Raw genomic sequence first — 20,498 nt, 5'->3', positions numbered from 1 at the left:
AGAAATACATGTTTGTTTTTCTAACCCATCATGACTTTAGGGTTGTTTGCTGCCACAGCAAAAGTGAACAATATACCACAGGGGCTAGCATCCCATGGGACACAGTTTATTAAGATACATGGTTTAACTGAACAAATCTGGGCTCTTCTGATGAGGCAGAGGGGTCCAGGGCAGTAAGGAAAAGCTGTTGTGTAGTCAACAAAGGGTCTTTACCATGGCGCAGTTACAGAGGAGTTTCTGGGCTTTCGCTATTCACAGTAAACTTTTTGACTTTTTTTTTTTTTTTTAATTTTTTTTTTCAATGTTTATTTATTTTTGGGACAGAGAGAGACAGAGCATGAATGGGGGAGGGGCAGAGAGAGAGGGAGACACAGAATCAGAAACAGGCTCCAGGCTCTGCCCAGAGCCTGACGCGGGGCTCCAACTCCCGGACCGCGAGATCGTGACCTGGCTGAAGTCGGACGCTTAACCGACTGCGCCACCCAGGCGCCCCTCACAGTAAACTTTTTGTACACCACTCGCTTCTTAATAATATATATAGGTGACATTTGCAATCAGGAAAATATGAGAAGTCTTGAAAAAGAGAACTTGGAAACTTAAGAGACCTAGCATGGTTTGAAATCTGTGTTCTGCCATTTAAAACCACACAAAAAACCCTCCCCCAAAACTCTCCACCAAACACTTAACAGGTAAATGAATGAGCTATGGGACAGAGGAAGAATAACTCACATTTCAAGTCAGAAGAGAAAGATGGCTGCAGACACAGAGAGGTTCATACATAAGGGCAAGTTGTTAAGAACGTTAAAGTCTGGTGACTTCTTTATTTTTTTCCTAGCAATCCAATATGACCTAATGTGCTGTGAGAATACGATGAGAATAGCAAAGCCAGAAAGACAGTTTAAAGGAGAGAACAGCAAGTGTCTGAAACAGATATAGGAGGGCAGGGAAACAGCAAGTAAAGGGAATGGGGAGGGTCAAACTGGTACCTACATGAGAGCAGCTGAATGATGTTCTGGGGGTGCTGCATTTGTAGCCCAGGAAAGGAAACAAAGAAAGGCTAATTTAGGCTGAAGGTTTGTACAGCGAGGGCAGTTTAGGATACTGGCAAGGTATGAAGTTTAAAGATTTTGAAAGGAGGACTTCTCCAGCGATGATAAGGTTTAGATGGAAACGCACCAGTGAAATATGGCACAGGAGATTCAAATTGTTCCCTTTGGTATCGCTTCTTGGTAAAATGTTAAATCCTTGAGGGTACAAACATGCTTTAATTTTGTCTCAGCTATTTGGAACAGAGCAGCCAAGGAGCTGGTGGTGAGTGGGCGTCCACGTGGATGCTGACGTCATCCAGTTTGAATGTTTGTAGTTGAGAGTTTTAAGGATGGGGAGGGAGTTTAGAACCAGATGCTGTGGGCTTCAAAGAGGGAGTCATTTAGGAAGTGATAAAAATAGCCTCAAGTCATCCTGTGGAAAAAGGGTGATGACAACTAAGTTTTTGTATTCCAAGATATTGGGACCTGTGTGGGAGGAGGGCAGGGAGCAACCCAAGGGGAGACATGAGCTGCTTTAATTGGAGGGGGGACTGTAAGGAAAGTAATGTTCTTATGGGGAAACCAGAGAAAGAAAGTGAAACACTGGATAAGTAAGTAACTTGATCAAATTCACCGGGTTACCAGCCAAGGGCAGGATAAGAACTCAGGACACCTGATGAGGTATCTATAGTCTGGTCCTTTCTCAGTGCTAGAACTTACCAAGCAACTGTTTGATCTGTTATTGTTTCAATCACAGTATAGAGAGCAAAAACAATCCAGTACATCATCCATCGGACCTGGAAATAATAAAAATACTTATGAAATAACAGATGAAAATTATTTGCAACTCTGAATAATTACATATATGTTTCCACATCTATAGTTGGACCAAGTGCGGAAGTTGATGGTTTAATTCTCAATAGGTTTATGTCTGAATTCCTCGTATCACAACATCAACAATCTTGGGATACAAGACAAGAATCAAAGAATAACAAATTGCCAGTCCTGACACAATATAATGTAGGAATCTGAATGAAAGAATCAGCACAATAGGATAGATTTTTCTTAACTGGAGGAAAGTTCTTTGAAAGATCTTACTCTTATCAACGTGCTTCTTTATGGATGACGATTAGCCATTTACTTGTTATATAAATAACAGCATAATAAGATATGACCACATTTAATCTTGACTTGTCTTTTTAATTTTACATTCCTTAACTCTCAATATATAGAAACTGTTCAGAAACCAAAGAACGATCCTGGATTTATTACATCCATAATGTTAGTCACCCAGTTTGAAAATCAGGTACTGTATTCTCTCTCTCTTTTTTAATGCTTAACCATTTATTTTTTAAAGGTTTATTTATTTATTGTAAGAGAGTGAGAAACAGACTGTGAGCAGGGGAAGGGCAGAGAGAGAGAGAGAGGGAGTGCAGAGCCCGACGCGGGGCTCAAACCCACGAACCGTGAGATTTTGACCTGAGCCAAAATCAAGAGTTGGATGCTTAATCCAGGCACCCCAAGTTAGTGTATTCTTTTCACCCATATGTAAGCCTATAACTTCTCACATATCATTTTCCATCTTCTACCAACACCACAATGGCAGCTGCAATAGGCTGAACGTTTGTGTCCTCCTCCCCCTCAAATCCATATGTTGAAATCCTAACCCCAAATTTGTATTGGGAGGTGGCACCTTCAGGAGCTGATGAGGTCGTGTTGGTGGAGCTCTCATAAATGGAGTTACTGTTCTTCTAATAGGGCCTCCGAAGAGATCTCTCATGCCTTCCACCATGTGAGAACACAGTGAGAAAATGGCCACCTATGAACCAAGAAGTGGGTCTCACCAGAAATCAGACCTGCCTTGATCGTGGACTTCCTAACCTCCAGAACAGTGAGAAATATATTTCTGTTGTTTATAAACCACCTAGTCTATGGTATTTTTGTTCCAGAAATCTGGATGGACTGAGATAGTAGTTCAAGACGTTTTTACCTCTTTCCTGGAATAGAGCATCCTAACTGGTCCCTGAGACTCCAGTGTCTCTTTATACCAATCCTTTTCATTGAATGCTACCAGATTAATTTTCTTGAATTCATTTCCCCGACTATACTTTTCCACCTACTTGAGTACACAAACTCTCTTATCACTCAAGTAGGTTGGATTTTCATTAAGGATTAAAATCTCTGCTCTCCTGCTCAATATTATAATAATAGCTAATATGTAAAACCATGCCAACTATGGCCTTGGGACTACACTAACTATATCACATATATTAAGTAATTTACTCTCCACAGCAATATTACAAGGTAGGAAACATAATTATTTCCACTATAGATAAGGAGAGAGTGACACAGAGAGGTGAAATGACTTGCTCAAGGTCATTTAGCCGGAATTTGAATCCAGGCTCTCTGACCCTGGATTTGGTGCTATTAATCAATTATACTATGTAGAGAAAGAATTTGTGAGGATTGGCTAAATGTGAAATCCAAGAATAACCACTGCTTCCCTTGTTCTCTTCCAAATGAGAGGACAAAAAAATTTAGGTCTCTATAAATAGCTAGAAAATTGACCTACTATTTAGTTTTAATATAGAAGCTTGTTTGGGTATTCCATAGACAATAGAAATGAATTACAATTCAAGTGGCTTTTATGGTTTTCTATTTACATGGACAAATCAATTAAAAATAGCCACGAATAACTTTTGAAGCAATGTATTATGAAATAGAAATCATACCAATTTACTCTAATGTATAGACTCCTGAAAGCTTAAAAAAATTGCCCAAAGCAAATAGGGCATCTTATCTATATCTGAAAAACAAAGCAATGGATTTACAATTGTCATCTCAAATTAAAAAACAAAACAACAGCCCAAATGTACTCTTTAGTTGTTCACTTTTCATGGGTTCTCTAAAATCTCTCACTGCCACCAATTCCAAGCTTTTGTCCAAATATGGGGATTTTCATCCTATGTATACTTTCTCCTGCCCCTCCCTTTTTTAAGTTAAGTGATACTCTGACAAGCTCTGATTCACCTGCCCCTCCAGGGCCAAACACTAACTCAGCACTTTGACCTCTCAACTGTATTCAGAGGGTTAGCTTGTACCCTGATTGACTATATGCCTCTCCCCAAAAAGAAAAGAAAGAAAAGGCTGCAAACAGAAGAATGAGGTTTTATACAGCTAGAAAGAATCTAAGGAGTTTTAATTTTTTAAAACTATACAACTCTTTACTGAAAAAAACCGAGCCAATTACAAAAGAAATGGCTCCCGAGGGGCCCCACCGGTCCACCCACGGTGCGACTCTGGAGGAGACTCGAGCGCTGCATGGGCCAGAGTTTGAGACAAGACGGTAAACTCCTCTTACTTTCCTGAGGGGCCTGAATAATCAAGCCGCATCTGGCCGGTGAGCTAAGAAATGGCAGGAGTAGGAACAAGTCTATCAAGGGGGCGGCTTCTCAGTGCGCGGCGGCCTTCGGACCAGATCTTTTCGGTCCCCTGTCCCCCTCCTTGTACTCAACACGGGGATTTCAGGGTAAACTGTTCCCTTCTTGCCCAGGAAAGAGGAGGCTTAAATTGACTCTCTTCTAGAAAGCTTAGGAAACTTTCAGCAAGGTAAAATTATTTAAGTCGGTGCTTGTTACTTTTCGTTATTTCACTATTTCCCGCCACTGTTACCGTTGTGAGTTTCCAAATGGATAACAACTCCCCGAGTAGTCATAATTTACTGGTTAATAGAGAAGAGAGAGGAAAAGGGGACTGCACGGAGAGTGACTGGTGATACCTCCAAATGACTAGTTCTCTAATGAATGAGAACCGCTAAACGTCCCAGATTTCAAGCGCATGCTCGCTTCGGTCAAGTGCTTACTCAGTTTCCAAATGAAGTTATGAAATTAATTTTAAATCCACAAGATAAAAGTGCTTTAAAGAATGTAATGTTTATCTCTTTAAAAACCCCACTTTATATTTAGTAATGTCAAGAATAAAAAAAGGAGAAAAAGAAGGTCATGCCTTTTAAAAATAGATTTTTTTTTTTCTTTTAGAGAGAGTGTGAGCAGGGGAAAGGGGCAGAGGGAGAGAGAGAGAATCTTAAACAGGCTTCATGCTCAGCACAGAGCCTGATAGGGGGCTTGATTTCACGACTCTGGAATCATGACCTGAGCTGAATCAGGAGTTGGAGGCTCAACTGACTGAGCCACCCAGGAGTCCCTAGCCATGTCTTTTTAGTTAAAACACAACAAAGTATCCAGTCAAGAGGGTATTCCTGGACATTTTCCTGGATTAACAACAATTTTATATAAGCAAAACCCCATGGTATATTAATTTGTCCTTAATGAACAAACTCTTTGATAATCTGCTCTTAAACTTAAGGTTATTTTTTGGTTGTCCTTACCAGAAATATGGATCTTAAATTATAATAGCAGGCAATAATTAAATGAATGTAATAAGTGTGTATTATTCATGTGAGCAACCAGAAAGGAAGTTAACCTTGAAAAGACATTGCTTATTTTTCTATTAATGGATTTGGTTGGGACTTTATACCAAATGATTACTCAGCACAGCTTTTATTAAAATTACACCTCAAGGCCATGAAGCTTACTGTTTAAGGTTTTGCTCCAAGGAAATAGCAAGGAAGAAGTCAAGGTCAAAAAAAAAAAAAAAACAAAAAAAAAAAACAAAAAAAAAACAATCACAAAACTATAAAAGTATAATTAAGCATGTGAAGAATAAAGATAAAATATTCTTTATATCAACAGAAAACATCAATAACAAAATGCAAAACTAAAACCAAAAATTGGCAGGAAAACGATCACACTGATAATCTTTTTTTTTTTTTTAAGTTTATTTATTTTGTGTGTGTGTGAGAGAGAGAGAGATAGAGACAACACAGGAGTGGGGCAGGAAGAGAAGGCGAGAGAGAGAATGCCAAGCAGGCTCCGCACTGCCAGCGCAGAGCCTGACACGGGGCTCGAACGCATGAACCATGAGATCATGACTTGAGCCAAAATCAAGAGTCAGATGTTTAACTGACTGAGCCCCCGAGAAGCCCCTCACACTGGTAATCTTATGAATGTATATAACCAAATATAGTCACTATTAAAATGTTATGCAAATGTAAGTTAGTAACTTAACTGTTAAGTTAAATTAAGTTAATAAGTCACACACCTTTTAAGTTCCTGGGGAAAAAAAGTTATTGGCATCATCTTTATTTGGTAAAAATTTATGTTCTTGGGAAAAGTGGGAACAAATAGTACAGTATCTTTCTAGTTCAGAAACAATTTGTAAAATCAGCAAACCACTGTCTAAATATCTCCATGAGGATGAGTAATAAGAAAGCTGTATACCCAACTTTTTCTTAAAAGTCTCTTTGGTCCCAGAGAACTGAATTATCCAACAAGGTGAAGATTATACCTATAAGCACTAAGATGGATATACACACACTTTTGATAAATCTTTCATATCAAACATAGTTTAGACAATTCTTAAGGACTCAGGTGGCATCATTACCTATAACACTGATACAACTGTAGTAAACCCTAGTTTATGTTATGAGAATAGAAACACGAGTATGATAGTTCCTGTCCTCATGGATTTAGCATTTTACTAGGGAAAAGAAAAACAAGTAAAAAACTGTGATTAAAAACAATGTTTTGGGGTGCCTGGGTGGCTCAGTTGGTTAAGTCAGTTAAGCTCTGCCTCGCTTTGGCTCAGGTCATGATGTCACGGGTCGTGAGATTGAGCCCTGAGTTGGTCTCTGTGCTGATGGCTTGGAGCCTGTTTGGGATTTGCTCTCTCCCTCTCTCTCTGCCCCTCCCCCACTCATTCCCTCTCCCTCTCTCTCTCTCTCTCTCTCTCTCTCTCTCTGTCTCTCACTCAAAATGGACAAATAAACTTAAAAAAAAAAAAAGTTCTGCTGTTTTTACTACATTAGATGCCCTAGCTTCCAGTATGAGTCAAGAGTGTAAGAATCTGAGGAAATCTTACTAAAGGGACTATTTATAAAGTTGTGGGCAAGGTTCAGGAAACCCAATGAAAGGATACTGAAGCACCCTGGAGTTAGCAACAGTAGGAACTGGAATCACCCCTGGATGTGAAGGAGGGAGGACAGGGGAAAGCTTCCTGGAATCCAGAGAGGGCAACTGTAGGGGAGAGTGGTAGCCTCAGGTAGACAGTCACAGCCAACCCCTGGTGGCAGGAAGGAAGGGAGGATACTGGGAGAACAGTACTCTGACCTCATGCTCATCCTGCCTTCTGATCTTCTGCAGAAGCCTTTCAGGGGCCAAACTAAACAGAAGCCAGATATGATGCAGTCTGTATGGATCAGCCTCCTGGGCCATAAGCAAGGTGTAGAAACGTGGAATGTGGAGAGGAAAGTCCACTGGCGGGGTGAATGGAAGGTGCCAGCACTGCTTAGCCTGTCATCTCTTTGATCTACCCAGAATGGATTTCTCTCTGCTTCCACAGATACCTCCCCCGCCCAAATGACCATCATCTCCTGTCTGCATTATTCTGATAGCAACCTAACTGATCACTCTGCCTTTTTGGGGTCTATTCTGCATACAGCAGTCAGAGTCTCTCCTTAAAACAGAAAGAAGGGGCGCCTGGGTGGATCAGTTGGTTAAGCATCTGGCTCTTGATTTCAGCTCAGGTCATGATCTTATGGTTCTTGAGTTCCAGCCCTGGGTCAGGCTCTGTGCTGACAGTGCAGAACCTACTTGGGCTTCTCTTTCTCTCTCTCTCTCTCCACCCCTCCCCGTGTTCTCTCTCTCAAAATAAATAAGTAAACTAAAAAAAAAAAAAACAAAAAACAAAACCAAAATCATGTCATTCCTTTGCTCAAGCCCCTCTTACGGCTCCCATCAGAATTCTCACCCTAGTCTAGAAAACCCTGTGGATCTGACACCAGCTACATCTCCGGCCTCATCTGCTATTCCTTCCTGCCCTGTTCTGCTCCAGTCATATTGGCCCTTTTACTGTCCCTTGTATGTGCAGATATGCTCCTTGTATGCGCAGATATGCTCAGGGCCTTATTACATGTTTTGTTGTTTTTTTGTTTTGTTTTGTTTGGCCTGAAATGCTCTCCTTCCAGTAATCCACGTGGATTGCTTTCTCACTTGCTTCAGATCTCTGCTCAAATATTTACCTGTGAGGTCTTTTAAAATATCCATGTCCTCTTAGCCCCCTTATATCCTGACTCCGTTTTGTCTTTAGAACATTCCACAGATCACTGACACACCTAACAGATAGATGTTTACTTTCTGCCTTTCCCTACTAGAATGCAAACTCCAGGAGGACAAAGACCTTTATTTTGTTCACTGCTGAATTCCCTGTGCCTGGCACAGATCGAGCTCAGGAGTACATGTTGACGAGTTGTTGAATGAACGTGGGCTGCACACAGCTCAGTGTGCTCCTTTTCTGTAAGGATTGCAAAAGGCTGGACACTAGACGGGAGGTGCAGACAGGGCAGGTAACATAAACTAGTCTTTAAAGAGATCTGGTTTAAAAAGGAAAAAGAGGGGCAATAAAAAAAAAAACACACACAGCATGAAGCAAAAGAAAGCATGTTTACACTCCCAACGATTGAAAACTTTACCAGCAAGATAAGATTCTCTTCAGAGAAAGCAGGAATATTTAGTGGAACAAGATCCCACAGGAGATAGAAAAGAATTACACTGGGAAGGAGAGTGAGCTTGAGACAGAGGTAGAGATGTGTCCTCCACTTGGATGGAAGGAAAGAGTGGCTTGTTGGGGAGAGGACCACAGCCAGGGCCCCGTATCTAGGGGGCAGGTCACCAACCTTTCGGGCTGGTGTGAGTGGCAAGGAGGGTGGATCTGGGGACAATGGTAAAGATTTAGACAAGCTGTTGATCTGGATGGGAAAGAGGGCAGCCTAGGGTACAGATGCTGCAGATCACATGATGGAGGATGCCCTCAGCTGCTCTGGAGGTTAGATCTAGGAGGCCGCCAGCAGTCTAGGTCTAGGACAGTGCAACAAGAGGGAGACAGAGGTGACAGCTTGCTGTCATAGCAGAAATGTGACTGGGAAGCGGCCCTTTGCAGAGAGGTGGGGCCAATTCTCTCCAACTGAATGTGAGCCGAGGCTTTTGAGAAGTGGGGGTATCTCCCCCCTAGGCTCTTCCCCTTTCCTGTGGGCTGGAAGGGCAGAGAGCAGGGCAACCTTGGAGGCTGTGTGTTGAAGACAGGCAGAGCCCCCCTCCCCCCAGTTCTTGAACGACAGCACAAGATTTGTTGCCAAAATGAACACCTAAGGTGGACTGTTATGTGAGAGAGAAATAAACTTCTATATTCCTTCAGCTGTTGCATTTTTGTTACACATTACAATTATAGCAGCTGAGCCTACCCTAACATGAAAGGCTGAACTCTAATCTCTGTGGAGACTGAGAAAGCAGGGCCATAGTAGCATGAGGTTCGCATCGGTCACAGTGCCGTCGGCTGCCATGCGCGGCACGGTTAATGCCCTGTGGTGGTGATGGGTGATACGTCCACAGTGCCCTGAAAACAGAGAAGAGGACTGCCATGCTAAGAAATTCTGGTTGGGACACCTTCAGGGGACTCTCAGAAGGATCTGGAGGATAGGAAGGTTTGATGTTCTCATGCAGCAGATTGGAGCAGGGCCAGAGAAATACTACTTGAAATTATTTTTGTGATCCCTTGCCAAATGTGGCTCTGTCTGTGTGAATTTGGTCATTATCACCTGCACTGTCAGTATGGATGGCTTCAGCGGCAATCCCTTTCTACTTCCAGTAGACCAGTAAGTCAGACACAGAAGCTTGTTAGAGATCTGTGCAAAGATTGAAGTGGATATATTCTGAGCGGGAGGCCAAGATATCCAAAGAATTAAGCACATAAACGTCAGTGGGAATACTACATGAGAAAGGTTGTTCGATGGTCTGTTTTGCAAACTTTGTTTTGTTTCCCAAGAATATACCTGATGCCTACTATGGTACCTGGAACAAAAAAGATGCTCAAAAATATTTAGTATAAGAATTAGTAAACTGGGCTAACTATACGCAAGACTGTAACTTCCATTTTTCCTAACTATTTGGTAATCAACTTCTTTTGAAAGCGGTCACAATGAAATGGCAGTCATATTTAAATCTTGGAACCCTTTATGCACTATATTTTTCACGACTAGAGAAATGTGAATATTTTAATTGAAAATACAATATTTATAAGTAAAAGATTCCTCAAATGGAATCTTAAAATCATTTAAGTATCAAAATGAATTTATATTCCAAGAAAATATACTCTTATAATTAGGCAAGTTCTTTTGGAGATTATGGAATCATCTGTGATGTAAAACCATAGTATCTAAAATTACATTCTGGTTTATATAGTGGATGGATCAGATTATCTTTTTTAACAAGCCAGCACTTGCTTTATTATTACTCAAAATCCATAAGGCTTATACAAAGCTTTAGCATTTCAGAAACCCAGACAGTCACGTGATGGCGTTCTTCGCTTTACTCTCTCAAAGGCATTAGAGGATATTTTAAGCCTCAGTGAACACTGTAAAATGAATATACCCATAGGCTAAATTTACTATCAAAAGACCATGCTCCATTTAATAGGTATGCATTTATCTACCCTTGATGCCAAAAGAAAAGTAGGCCTCATTTCATAATCTTTTAACATTTTTAAAGGAAACCAGTTTTTATGATTTACATTCTTAGACAATGAAATTGATTTAAATGCCCAAATAAAGCAAACAAAAAGTCAACAGCAACTGTAAAACAATCCTCATCATTTCCATCACAGAAACTGAGAGTGATGGACAGGCTCCAAATATATAGTGGGAAATAATGTTCTGAGGGAAGGGATCTTGCTGTAGATTTATGAGTCAAGGCAATAGCAGTAAATGGCATATTAATTAAAAAATATTTTTTCTTAAAAAATTTTTTTAACGTTTATTTTTGAGAGAGAGAGGGCACAAATGGGGGAGACGCAAAGAGAGAGAGGGAGACACAGAATCCAGAAGCAGACTCCAGGCTCTAAACTGTCAACACAGAGCCTGAGCTGGGGCCTGAACTCACAAACCATGAGATCATGACCTGAGCCAAAGTTGGACACCCGACCGACTGAGCCACCTAGATGCCCCCAAAATATTTTTCTTAAATTGTATCTTTGTATAAATTATTCTTTCTATGCTAGGACCCATGTGATATTATAACAACAATGATGTTAACAGTAATGTATGTTAAATGATACAATTACTAAATTACACTAGCATGATAGAAAGAAAAATTATGTGATATATTAATGAGAAATATTACTCAGGGCCTTTTATAAACAAAGCCCTCTGACATGAAATAGGCATAAACTCTGATGTCAAGGTGTTCCTGCTGCCAAGAAGCTTTCATGGGAGGGATTAGTAAAAGAAGATAAGGAATAGTTGATTACTAGCATAATGTTTGATCTACCATATAACTACTACTATTTCATGTTATATTATATACTATATATTGGCTTTGTGTGAATGAAATTTCTTCAGTTCTAAAGGAAAGCCTTCCCTAACTCTGCCGCCTCTAAAGGTCATATACAATCTTTGTGCACCATACTTTTTCTTTGTAGCATATCTGAGCAACGGTTTCTATAACATCTGCCCCTGTCTTCTGACTGTAATAACCAACAGGGACAGAAAGCATCCTGTTCCTCATCATGTTCCCAGTACCTATGGTGAAGCAAGTATGGAGGAAGACTTTTACTTAAAAGTTTCTTAATTCTAAGGTCTGAATTGATGCAAGACTCAAACAAGTAACTCTGGACTGCAAACAGCAGTTTCTAACATCTAAAATAGTCTATTTTGTCAAAGTTGTTCTCAAACTTATCAGAGATTAAACAATTTTCCAACATTTCTTAGCTTCAGATTCTTTGAGTAATAAAGCAATTAATGCTGGTCTTTATGAAAAAATGAAAAATTATATATGCCTAATGATTTCAATTATAACCACACTAAGTAAATCCAGATCATCAAATGCTAAAATATGCTTCCCTGGGCAGGGTGGGGGGGGGGGGGGGGAATCTTTGCTGAGTCTGAAAAGAAATAAACACTGCTGAATTTCAGACCACCCAAAGAGAACTTTATTTTCTGACCATTATTATTCACTCAAGTCAATTCACCCAAAACATTCATTCTATACCACATTTCAGAGACAACAGAGAGACCTTCCAATATAGAATTCTTTAGAAACAGTGTAGAGTTGAAAAGATTTCTCCCCTTTCATTAACATTATGCAATAATTTGGTTATTTCATAATGATTTTCCCCCATTAAAAACAAAAAGGAACAAAATGTGAGAAATCAATAGAAAAACTCCCTCTTTTATCCAACCCAGATGGCTCAGTTATGGGATTTTTCCCACAGCTGTGCCAAGTTAGAAGCATGCTTGAAAATAAACTAGTTGAAGTTCAATCCCAAGTGCATAGAGACTATGGCTGAAAAGAGTTCTTTTTAAAAAGATGGGGCATGTGCTCGGGGTGAATAAATTAGGCTAGAATTGATTTGAGCTTCCTCAACTCTGAGGTACTTCTCCCTCCCTGCCCCATTTAAGACTATCTTAACTTTGTACAGCTTGTCCAAACTCAGATGTTTGGGGGTTATACTTTCAGATGCTGAGGTTGCTGCAACATAGTTTACCTGCAGATTCCAGGCATCACTGCCAAAGAGCTCACAGATTATTCTTCAAGTATGAAGGACTGTAACTAGAAAGGGAAAGCTCTGTCAACGACACTGCTTTGGTCCTCCCCAGTGAGTTTTAAAAAAATTTAATAGTTATTTATTTTTGAGACAGAGAGGGGGAGAGACAGAGAGAGACAGACAGACAATGAGCGGGACAGGGGCAGAGAGAGAGGGAGACACAGAATCCGAAGCAGGCTGTAGGCTCTGAGCTGACAGCACAGGGCCCGACACGGGGCTCAAACTCATGAACCATGAGATCATGACCTGAGCTGAAGTCGGACGCTTAATCGGCTGAGCCACCCAGGAGCCCCCTCCCCAGTGATTTTGAATCACAGAAGTCCGGTGTATCTCATCCCTGACCTCAGCAGTTTGAGGAACATGAAAGAAAGCAAAAGTGCAAAAATGTTTATAAACTAACTGATAATTAATTTAAAAGCAGTGTTGGAAAGAAGACATAAAAAGCAGGATCTGCTTATGGGAACTGTTCCTGGGAGCAGACTTTAGGAAGAAATGACCTCTCGGTCCAAAATAACTCTCCATCCACATTGGCTGAGAATTCAGAATTTGCTTTGTTATGCTGTTTAAAGTATTATTGATTTATTTGGAATAACAAATATTTTTGAGAAAGACAGTTCCCTTCTACCAGACCCACACAGAATTTCTCAGGATTTTAGCATGGGAAAGAGCATATCCAGATAGGAGTGACATGTGCTTATTTTAACACTAAATTGTCACTCTACCTTCTTCTTTCCCTTAGTGTTCCCAAAGTCTTGGCCCATCATGTTTCCTACTTGAGGTATTCCCAAGGTATTCCATTTCTTAGGCACCTCAGTACCCCCATTCCATCTACCTTCACATAGACAATTCCATCGTACTATTTCTATGAGTGAACAAACCGAGCTACTAAATGGTATGCTCCTTTGTCCAGGTGACAGACAGGTTGATGACTGAGCTAGAAAATGAAGATTTTCATTCTTTAGGTAAGATATGCTCTTTTATATACAACTTGTAGCTTTACAGTCTAGGCTCAACAGCATATTTTATTTATTTTTAAAGTTTATTTATTTTTTGAGAGAGAGAGAACGTGAGCAGGGGAGGGTCAGACAGAGAGAGAGAGAGAGAGAGAGAGAGAGAGGGTCCCAAGCAGGCTCCACGCTGTCAGCACAGAGCTGGATGTGGGGCTTGAACTCATAAACTGTGAGATCATGCCCTGAGCCGAAATCAAGAGTCAGACACTCAACCAACTGAGCCACTCAGGTGCCCCACTGACAGTATACTTTAAATGTACAATAATCATTCAAAGAGTGAGAACCAGCCTTTATACCACATGGGATAACACAGTGTTCTTGAGAAACAAAGACTGGTAGGAAAAAAAACCCAGGAAGAATAAATCTGTCATGACTGAAAATGAACCTACGATATCAAATTACTTTCCTTCAAAAACATGTGCAATCAACCTTACCTAGAGAACCGAAGTTCACATTTGGATGAATGTAGAGAGACAAGTGACAGGTCACAGGATACTTGGGGTAAGAAAGGGCTGGCTCAGTGCCAGAATGCAAGACAGCATGAAGGACCTAGGTAAACACAGTGGGAGGAATGAAGAGGCTGGTGTAAGGTACAGAAATTTCACTGATGTAGAAAATTTTGTTTATGGCCAGCCCTACAACACGGAAACTAGGAGAAAGTCTAATTCAATATCCTTACCCCGATAATTGTATTGTATGGTTAATTTTGTTAAAATATTATTTTTCTGGGGTGCCTGGGTGGCGCAGTCGGTTAAGCGTCCGACTTCAGCCAGGTCACGATCTCGCGGTCCGTGAGTTCGAGCCCCGCGTCAGGCTCTGGGCTGATGGCTCGGAGCCTGGAGCCTGTTTCCGATTCTGTGTCTCCCTCTCTCTCTGCCCCTCCCCCGTTCATGCTCTGTCTCTCTCTGTCCCAAAAATTAATAAACGTTGAAAAAAAAAATTAAAAAAAAAATATTATTTTTCTATAGTATGTTCCAAGTTGTTAATCAATCCATGTACATACAGATGTTTCTAAAACAAACTATTTGCTATTTAGTGTCCATATGCATACATAAACTTATAGTAAAAAAGTACAATGTGGTAACTATTCACTTTTCACAATAAGATACCTCTTAGTTATTTTCACCTTGGTTGTAGATAAAAATTCCTTGGGAATTAAAAAAAAAATTATTTAGATTCTAGGCCTCATCATTACCATGCCCAGAGAGAGGGCAGACAGTAATTTAAAAGACAAGAGGGTTTTGTGGTGCCTGGATGGTTCAGTTGGTTGAGCGGCCGACTCTTGATTTCGGCTCGGGTCAAGATCCCAGGGTTGTGGGACTGACCCCTGCATCAGGCTCCGTGCTGAGTGTAGAGCCTGCTTCAGATTCTCTCTCTCTGCCTGCTTAAGATTCTGTCTCTCTTTCTCTCTCTCTCTCTCAGTCTCTCTCTCTCTCTCTCCCTGCTCCCCCACCCCCTGACAGCCCCTCTCTCCTGCTTGTACTCTCTAAAAAAAAACCACTTTAAATAAAAAAAAAATAAAATAAAAGACAAAAGTGTTTTTGATATGTAATCAGAGATGAGAATGTGCCCAAAGTCTTGCTATTTGAACTGTGGTATATACACAAGTCGTATTGGCATCACCTGGAAGCGTGATAGAAATGCAGAATTTCAAGCCCAGGGCAGACCTATTAGATCAGAATCTGCGTTCCAACAAGATCCCAGGGGGATTCCTATGTGTCTCAAAGTTGGAGAAGAGCTGTAGCAGGAGAATTCTCTGACAATATCACCTAGGGGAAGGTGGGTGTCATTCATGAAGAGAATGTAAAAAGAGTCTTGGGTTTGGAGAAAAGATGATGAACTCAGTTTTGTGTGATAATTTATTCAATGTGGACAGTTAAAATGTACTCCTATTTTCATAACACTGTTTAGGTACACCATCGTTTAAAGAAAAAGCTAAAAAAATGAAGAAGCTGAACCTTTAGCCCACCTCTCAGAGGCACTGTTTATAACTTAGAGTAAATTCTCCTGGCAGAGCAGCCTACAGGCTCTTCTACACTGAAGAGGTTCCGTGAGGAATGTCCCTGTTGTCTACCCATCACCAGAACCCAGAGTTATCTGGACACTGACCACTTGGTGCAGACTCCTCCCTCTCCCAAGAAGGAAGTGCCCTTAGATTCTCTTTCTTAGAGTAAATCTAAATCTGCCTCCTACAGGGAAAAGGTAAGAATGTTGACTTAGTAGGCTGAAATTACATTCAAACATCATATCAATGGCAGAAACTTCTCTTGGTGGCTCCAATAATTGATTTTGACAATCATCGTAAGAAAAGATATACCATACTAAAACAGAAGTGTTAAAAGTTCATTTAAAAGATGTCTTCTGACAACAACAGATATTGGCAAGGATACGGAGACAGAGGATCTCTTTTGCATTGTTGGTGGGAATGCAAACTGGTGCAGCCACTCTGGAAAACAGTATGGAGGTTCCTCAAAAAACCAAAAATAGAACTACCTATGACCCAGCAATTGCACTACTAGGCATTTATCCACGGGATACAGGTGTGCTGTTTCACAGGGACACATGCACCCCCATGTTTATAGCAGCACTATCAACAATAGCCGAAGTATGGAAAAAGCCCAAATGTCTATCGATGGATGAATGGATAAAGAAGATGTGGTATATATATATATATATATATATATATATATATATATATATAATGGAGTATTACTCGGCAATCAAAAAGAATGAAATCTTGCCATTTGCAACAACGTGGATGGAACTGGAGGGTGTTATGCTAAGTGAAATTAGTCAGTCAGAGAAAGACAACTATCATATGACTTCACTCATATGAGGGCTTTAAGAGGCAAAACAGATGAACATAAGTGAAGGGAAACAAAAATAATATAAAAACAGGGAGGGGGACAAAACAGAAGACACTCATAATTATGGAGAACAAACTGAGGGTTGCTGGAGGGGTTGTGGGAGGGGGTATGGGCTAAATGGGTAAAGAGCACTAAGGAATCTCCTCCTGAAATCATTGTTGCACTATATGCTAACTAATTTGGAGGTAAATTTTAAAAAATAAAAAATAAAGTTAAAAAAAAAGATGCCTTTTGAGGGGTACTTGGGTGGCTCAGCTGGTTAAGTGTCTGACTCTTGGTTTTGGCTCAGGTCATGATCTCACATTTCATGATCTCACGGTTCACGGGTTCGAGCACTGAGTTGGGCTCTGTGCTAATGGTGCAGAGCCTGCCTGGGACTCACTCTCTCTGCCCCTCCCCTGCTCTCTCTTTCCAGAAATAAATGAACTTTAAAAAAGCTAAAAGATAAATAAGAGATGCCTCTTGGAAACCTTTCAAAGTTAATGTAATATTTTAAAATAAGACTATTCAACTCCACCGATTTTTGTGACTTTTTCTGTCCGGCAGAAAAAGACAAATACCATAGAATTTCACACATATGTGGAATTTAAGAAACAAAACAAATGAGCATAGGGAAAAAAGGAGAGAGGCAAACCAAGAAACAGATTCTTAACTATAGAGAAGAAACTGATAGCTACCAGAGGGGAGGTGGGTGGGGGACGGGTGATTCAGGAGGGCACTTGTGATGAGCACTGGATGATGTATGGAAGTGCTAAATCACTGTATCATTTCCCTGCAGCTAATAGTACACTGTGTATTAACTGGAATTTTAATAAAAACATTAAAAAAAGATGTCTATTGGAAACCTTCGTAAGTTAATACAGTATTTTAAAGTAAAATTACTCAAGTCAGTCTATTTTTGTGACTTTTCAAGACCTTTTGAAGTTTGCTTTCCCATGTTACCTACAGAGTTTGGATCTGTGGTTTAAAAAAAAGAAAAGGAATCAGTCTATATTCATTCTGATAGCCAAAAGATAGGCAAAATTTCATATATTTGAACTTTTAAAAAATTTATTTATTTTTGAAAGAGGGAGAGAGAGAGAGAAAGAGAGAGAGAGAGACAGAGCATGAGCAGGGGAGGGGTTAGAGAGAGAGGGAGACACAGAATCTGAAGCAGGCTCCAGGGTCTGAGCTGTCAGCACAGAGCCTGACACAGGGCTCGAACCCACAAACCATGAGATCATGACCTGAGCCAAAGTCAGATGCTTAACCAACTGAACCACTGAGGTGTCCCAAAATTTCATATATTTGTATAATTAGATATACTTTAAATTTTTTGTAGTCTTTTAAAAGAACTTCATGTTTTTACAATTCTATTATATTTCTGAAGTAACATTTCTCATGAGCTTTTAAAATTACATGAAGTTTGGGGAAAGATTTTATTTTTCTAACTTAGCTAAAATCTTAGGGAACAGTTCTAGCTTTTATATTTTTAGGAGGACCTTTCACAGTGTGGTGGTGATCTGGCTGACAATCTCATTATTACACCTGTGGTTGGGAAAGCACTGTATTTCTAAAATTACGTTATGGAAAGACGAAGTCCATATCTAAACATATCAAAGGTAGATCCTGGTGCTGTGTAAGAGGGAAAATTTCTCTGGAAAAATATTGTCAACTTTAGCTGAAAAGGCAAAAGCTTAGGTATATTTTATCAGAGAAGATTCTATTTTCTAAAAATAAAAAATTTTTAATAAAAATATAAAATTTAATAAAATTTTTAAACATTTTTTTGGTTTGTTTTAGAGACAGAGAGTGAGTGCACGTGCATACGTGAGCAGGGGAGGGGCAGAGAGAGAGGAAGAGAGAATCTCAAGCAGGTTCCACACCTAGCACAGAGCCCAACGTGGGGCTTGATCTCATGACCATGAGAAATCAAGAGTTGGATGCTTACCCAACTGAGCCACCCAGGTGCCCCAATAAAAAATTTTAAATGAGAATTTTTAGGTAGTTTATTATTTTTAAATTTTAATTTAGCATTGCTTGTTTATATCGTTTCTGATTTCTCATTGTGTCAATCCCTCTACTATTCTTCTCCCTACTTTAACTATTTCAAGTGTTTACCTTATTAGACTTACTTAAGGGAACAACTCTTCCTTTAATTCCCTCAATTTTGTTTTTTATTTGTATTTCTGCTTTTTTATTGCTTTGTTTGTCCTACTTCCTTTACAGATTCTTTTATTTTGGTATTTTTTCTTGCTTTGCGAGTGTAGTGTTTCATTTTCTTCCTTTTTAAAATATAGGCTCTTCCCTTTTTTAAAAATGTTTATTTTTAAAAGAGAAAGAGTGTGGGCAGGGGAGGGGCAGAGAGAGTGCAGGGTTGGGGGGAATGGGGGGACAGAGGATCTGAAATGGCATGTGAGCCCCATGTGGGGCTTGAACTCATGAACCATGAGATCATGACCTGAGGTGAAGTTGGACGCTTAACTGACTGAGCCACCCAGGCGCCCCTAAAATACAGGCTTTCAAAGTGATTCAGAATATAAATTGTAATATGAATTACTGTCATTTTTATTTTTGAATTCATCTAGTACCGCACTTCTGATTTTCCCTTGTACTCAGTTGTTATTTCTTCTTTTTGTAACTTACTGGAGGTTTCTTCACAGCAGAGAGGTTATGGGGTGTGAGTAGATAAGGGGGGGGAGCAGAACACTGGCAGCCTCTGAACACGTTCTCCCCACACTGAGGGTGGTGGCAGTCCTTTCTGGCTGCTGTAGCTTTTCGGATTTTAAGCTGTTCCATCACGGGATTAGGGTGGAGGTGGCTAGGCCTCCCTCCAATTTACTACTTAACAACATTTCCTTTAATGGAAACAACGGTTTCTGTCCCTGTTTTTAAAAAGTCTATTTCCATTGGCACTACAGTTGGTAAAATTCTTCCTAGACATTAGCAAAAGCCCGAGTTAGCCTCTTAGGTTTGAATGTTACTGTGTGGTTTTTTTTTTTCTTCCCTTTGTGCATGTTTTCCAAAGCATTTGCACGGGAAGTTAGTAAAGGATAAGACTGCTGCAGTCGGCCGGCTGCATCCTAGCATGAAAACTGTGGGGATGCTTCTGAATTACTTCATACAAGGTCAAGGGGTGCTCTAATTCACATTCTAAAATTTTATTTTATTTTATTTTAAAAGTTTATTTATTTATTTACTGAGAGAGAGAGAGAGAGAGAGACAGAGACAGAGAGAGAGACTGAGAGAACAACAATTGGGGGAAGGGCAGAAAGAGCGGGAGACACAGAAGCCGAAGCAGGCTCCAGGCTCTGAGCTGTCAGCACAGAGTCAGACACGGGGCTCACTCACTAACCATGAGATCATGACCTGAGCTGAAGTTGGAGCTTAACCAACTGAGCCACACAGGCGCCCCTCATATTCTAAAATTTCAGAAAAAAACCGTGCTAGGTGTTCATTAAACACCCTCCCCAAGTAAATAACCTTATTTAAATTTAACACTTGTTTCCTAAAGTGGATCCACTGTAATGGTCATGAGATGATCATAAAGAAATCATTTCTAGAAAACATAAGGAAGAGTATAAGTCACTTAATTATAACAGCATCAATTACTTCAGCAGTGAAGTTGCATACTAATATGTATTATACATACAATATGTAAACTTGGCACATCAAGAATTAGGTTTATAAAACAATATTTGTCACCCGCTTTACTTTAAGTAAAAGTAAGTAAGTTTAGTTCATTAAAGGATAATAAATTGTCTCAAGTGACTTTATTCAACTGTCTTAAGTGAAAATTGTGATTTTTATGTATCAATACTTGATTTACAAACCATATAACTCAAGACATGATACACATGGACTCCCTGTATGTCAGTTAAAATTAAACTTCAAAATTGTTG

At 40.0% G+C, this 20,498-nt stretch overlaps 1 protein-coding gene across 1 annotated transcript in view; it reads right to left on the bottom strand.

Moving 5' to 3' along the window:
• REEP3 (receptor accessory protein 3) overlaps nucleotides 1-20,498 on the bottom strand; it is a 99,563-nt gene that overhangs the window by 23,362 nt on the left and 55,703 nt on the right. The window contains exon 3 of the mRNA XM_043596446.1: nucleotides 1,749-1,825. Within this exon, the coding sequence (XP_043452381.1) occupies nucleotides 1,749-1,825 (77 nt within the window). The remainder of the gene's footprint in view (nucleotides 1-1,748; nucleotides 1,826-20,498) is intronic.

Source organism: Prionailurus bengalensis, chromosome D2 (genome assembly GCF_016509475.1).
Source record: "Prionailurus bengalensis isolate Pbe53 chromosome D2, Fcat_Pben_1.1_paternal_pri, whole genome shotgun sequence".
NCBI lineage: Eukaryota > Metazoa > Chordata > Mammalia > Carnivora > Felidae > Prionailurus > Prionailurus bengalensis.
The sequence above is the reverse complement of the archived record's forward strand: the minus strand, read 5'-3'. Positions and strand labels throughout refer to the sequence as shown.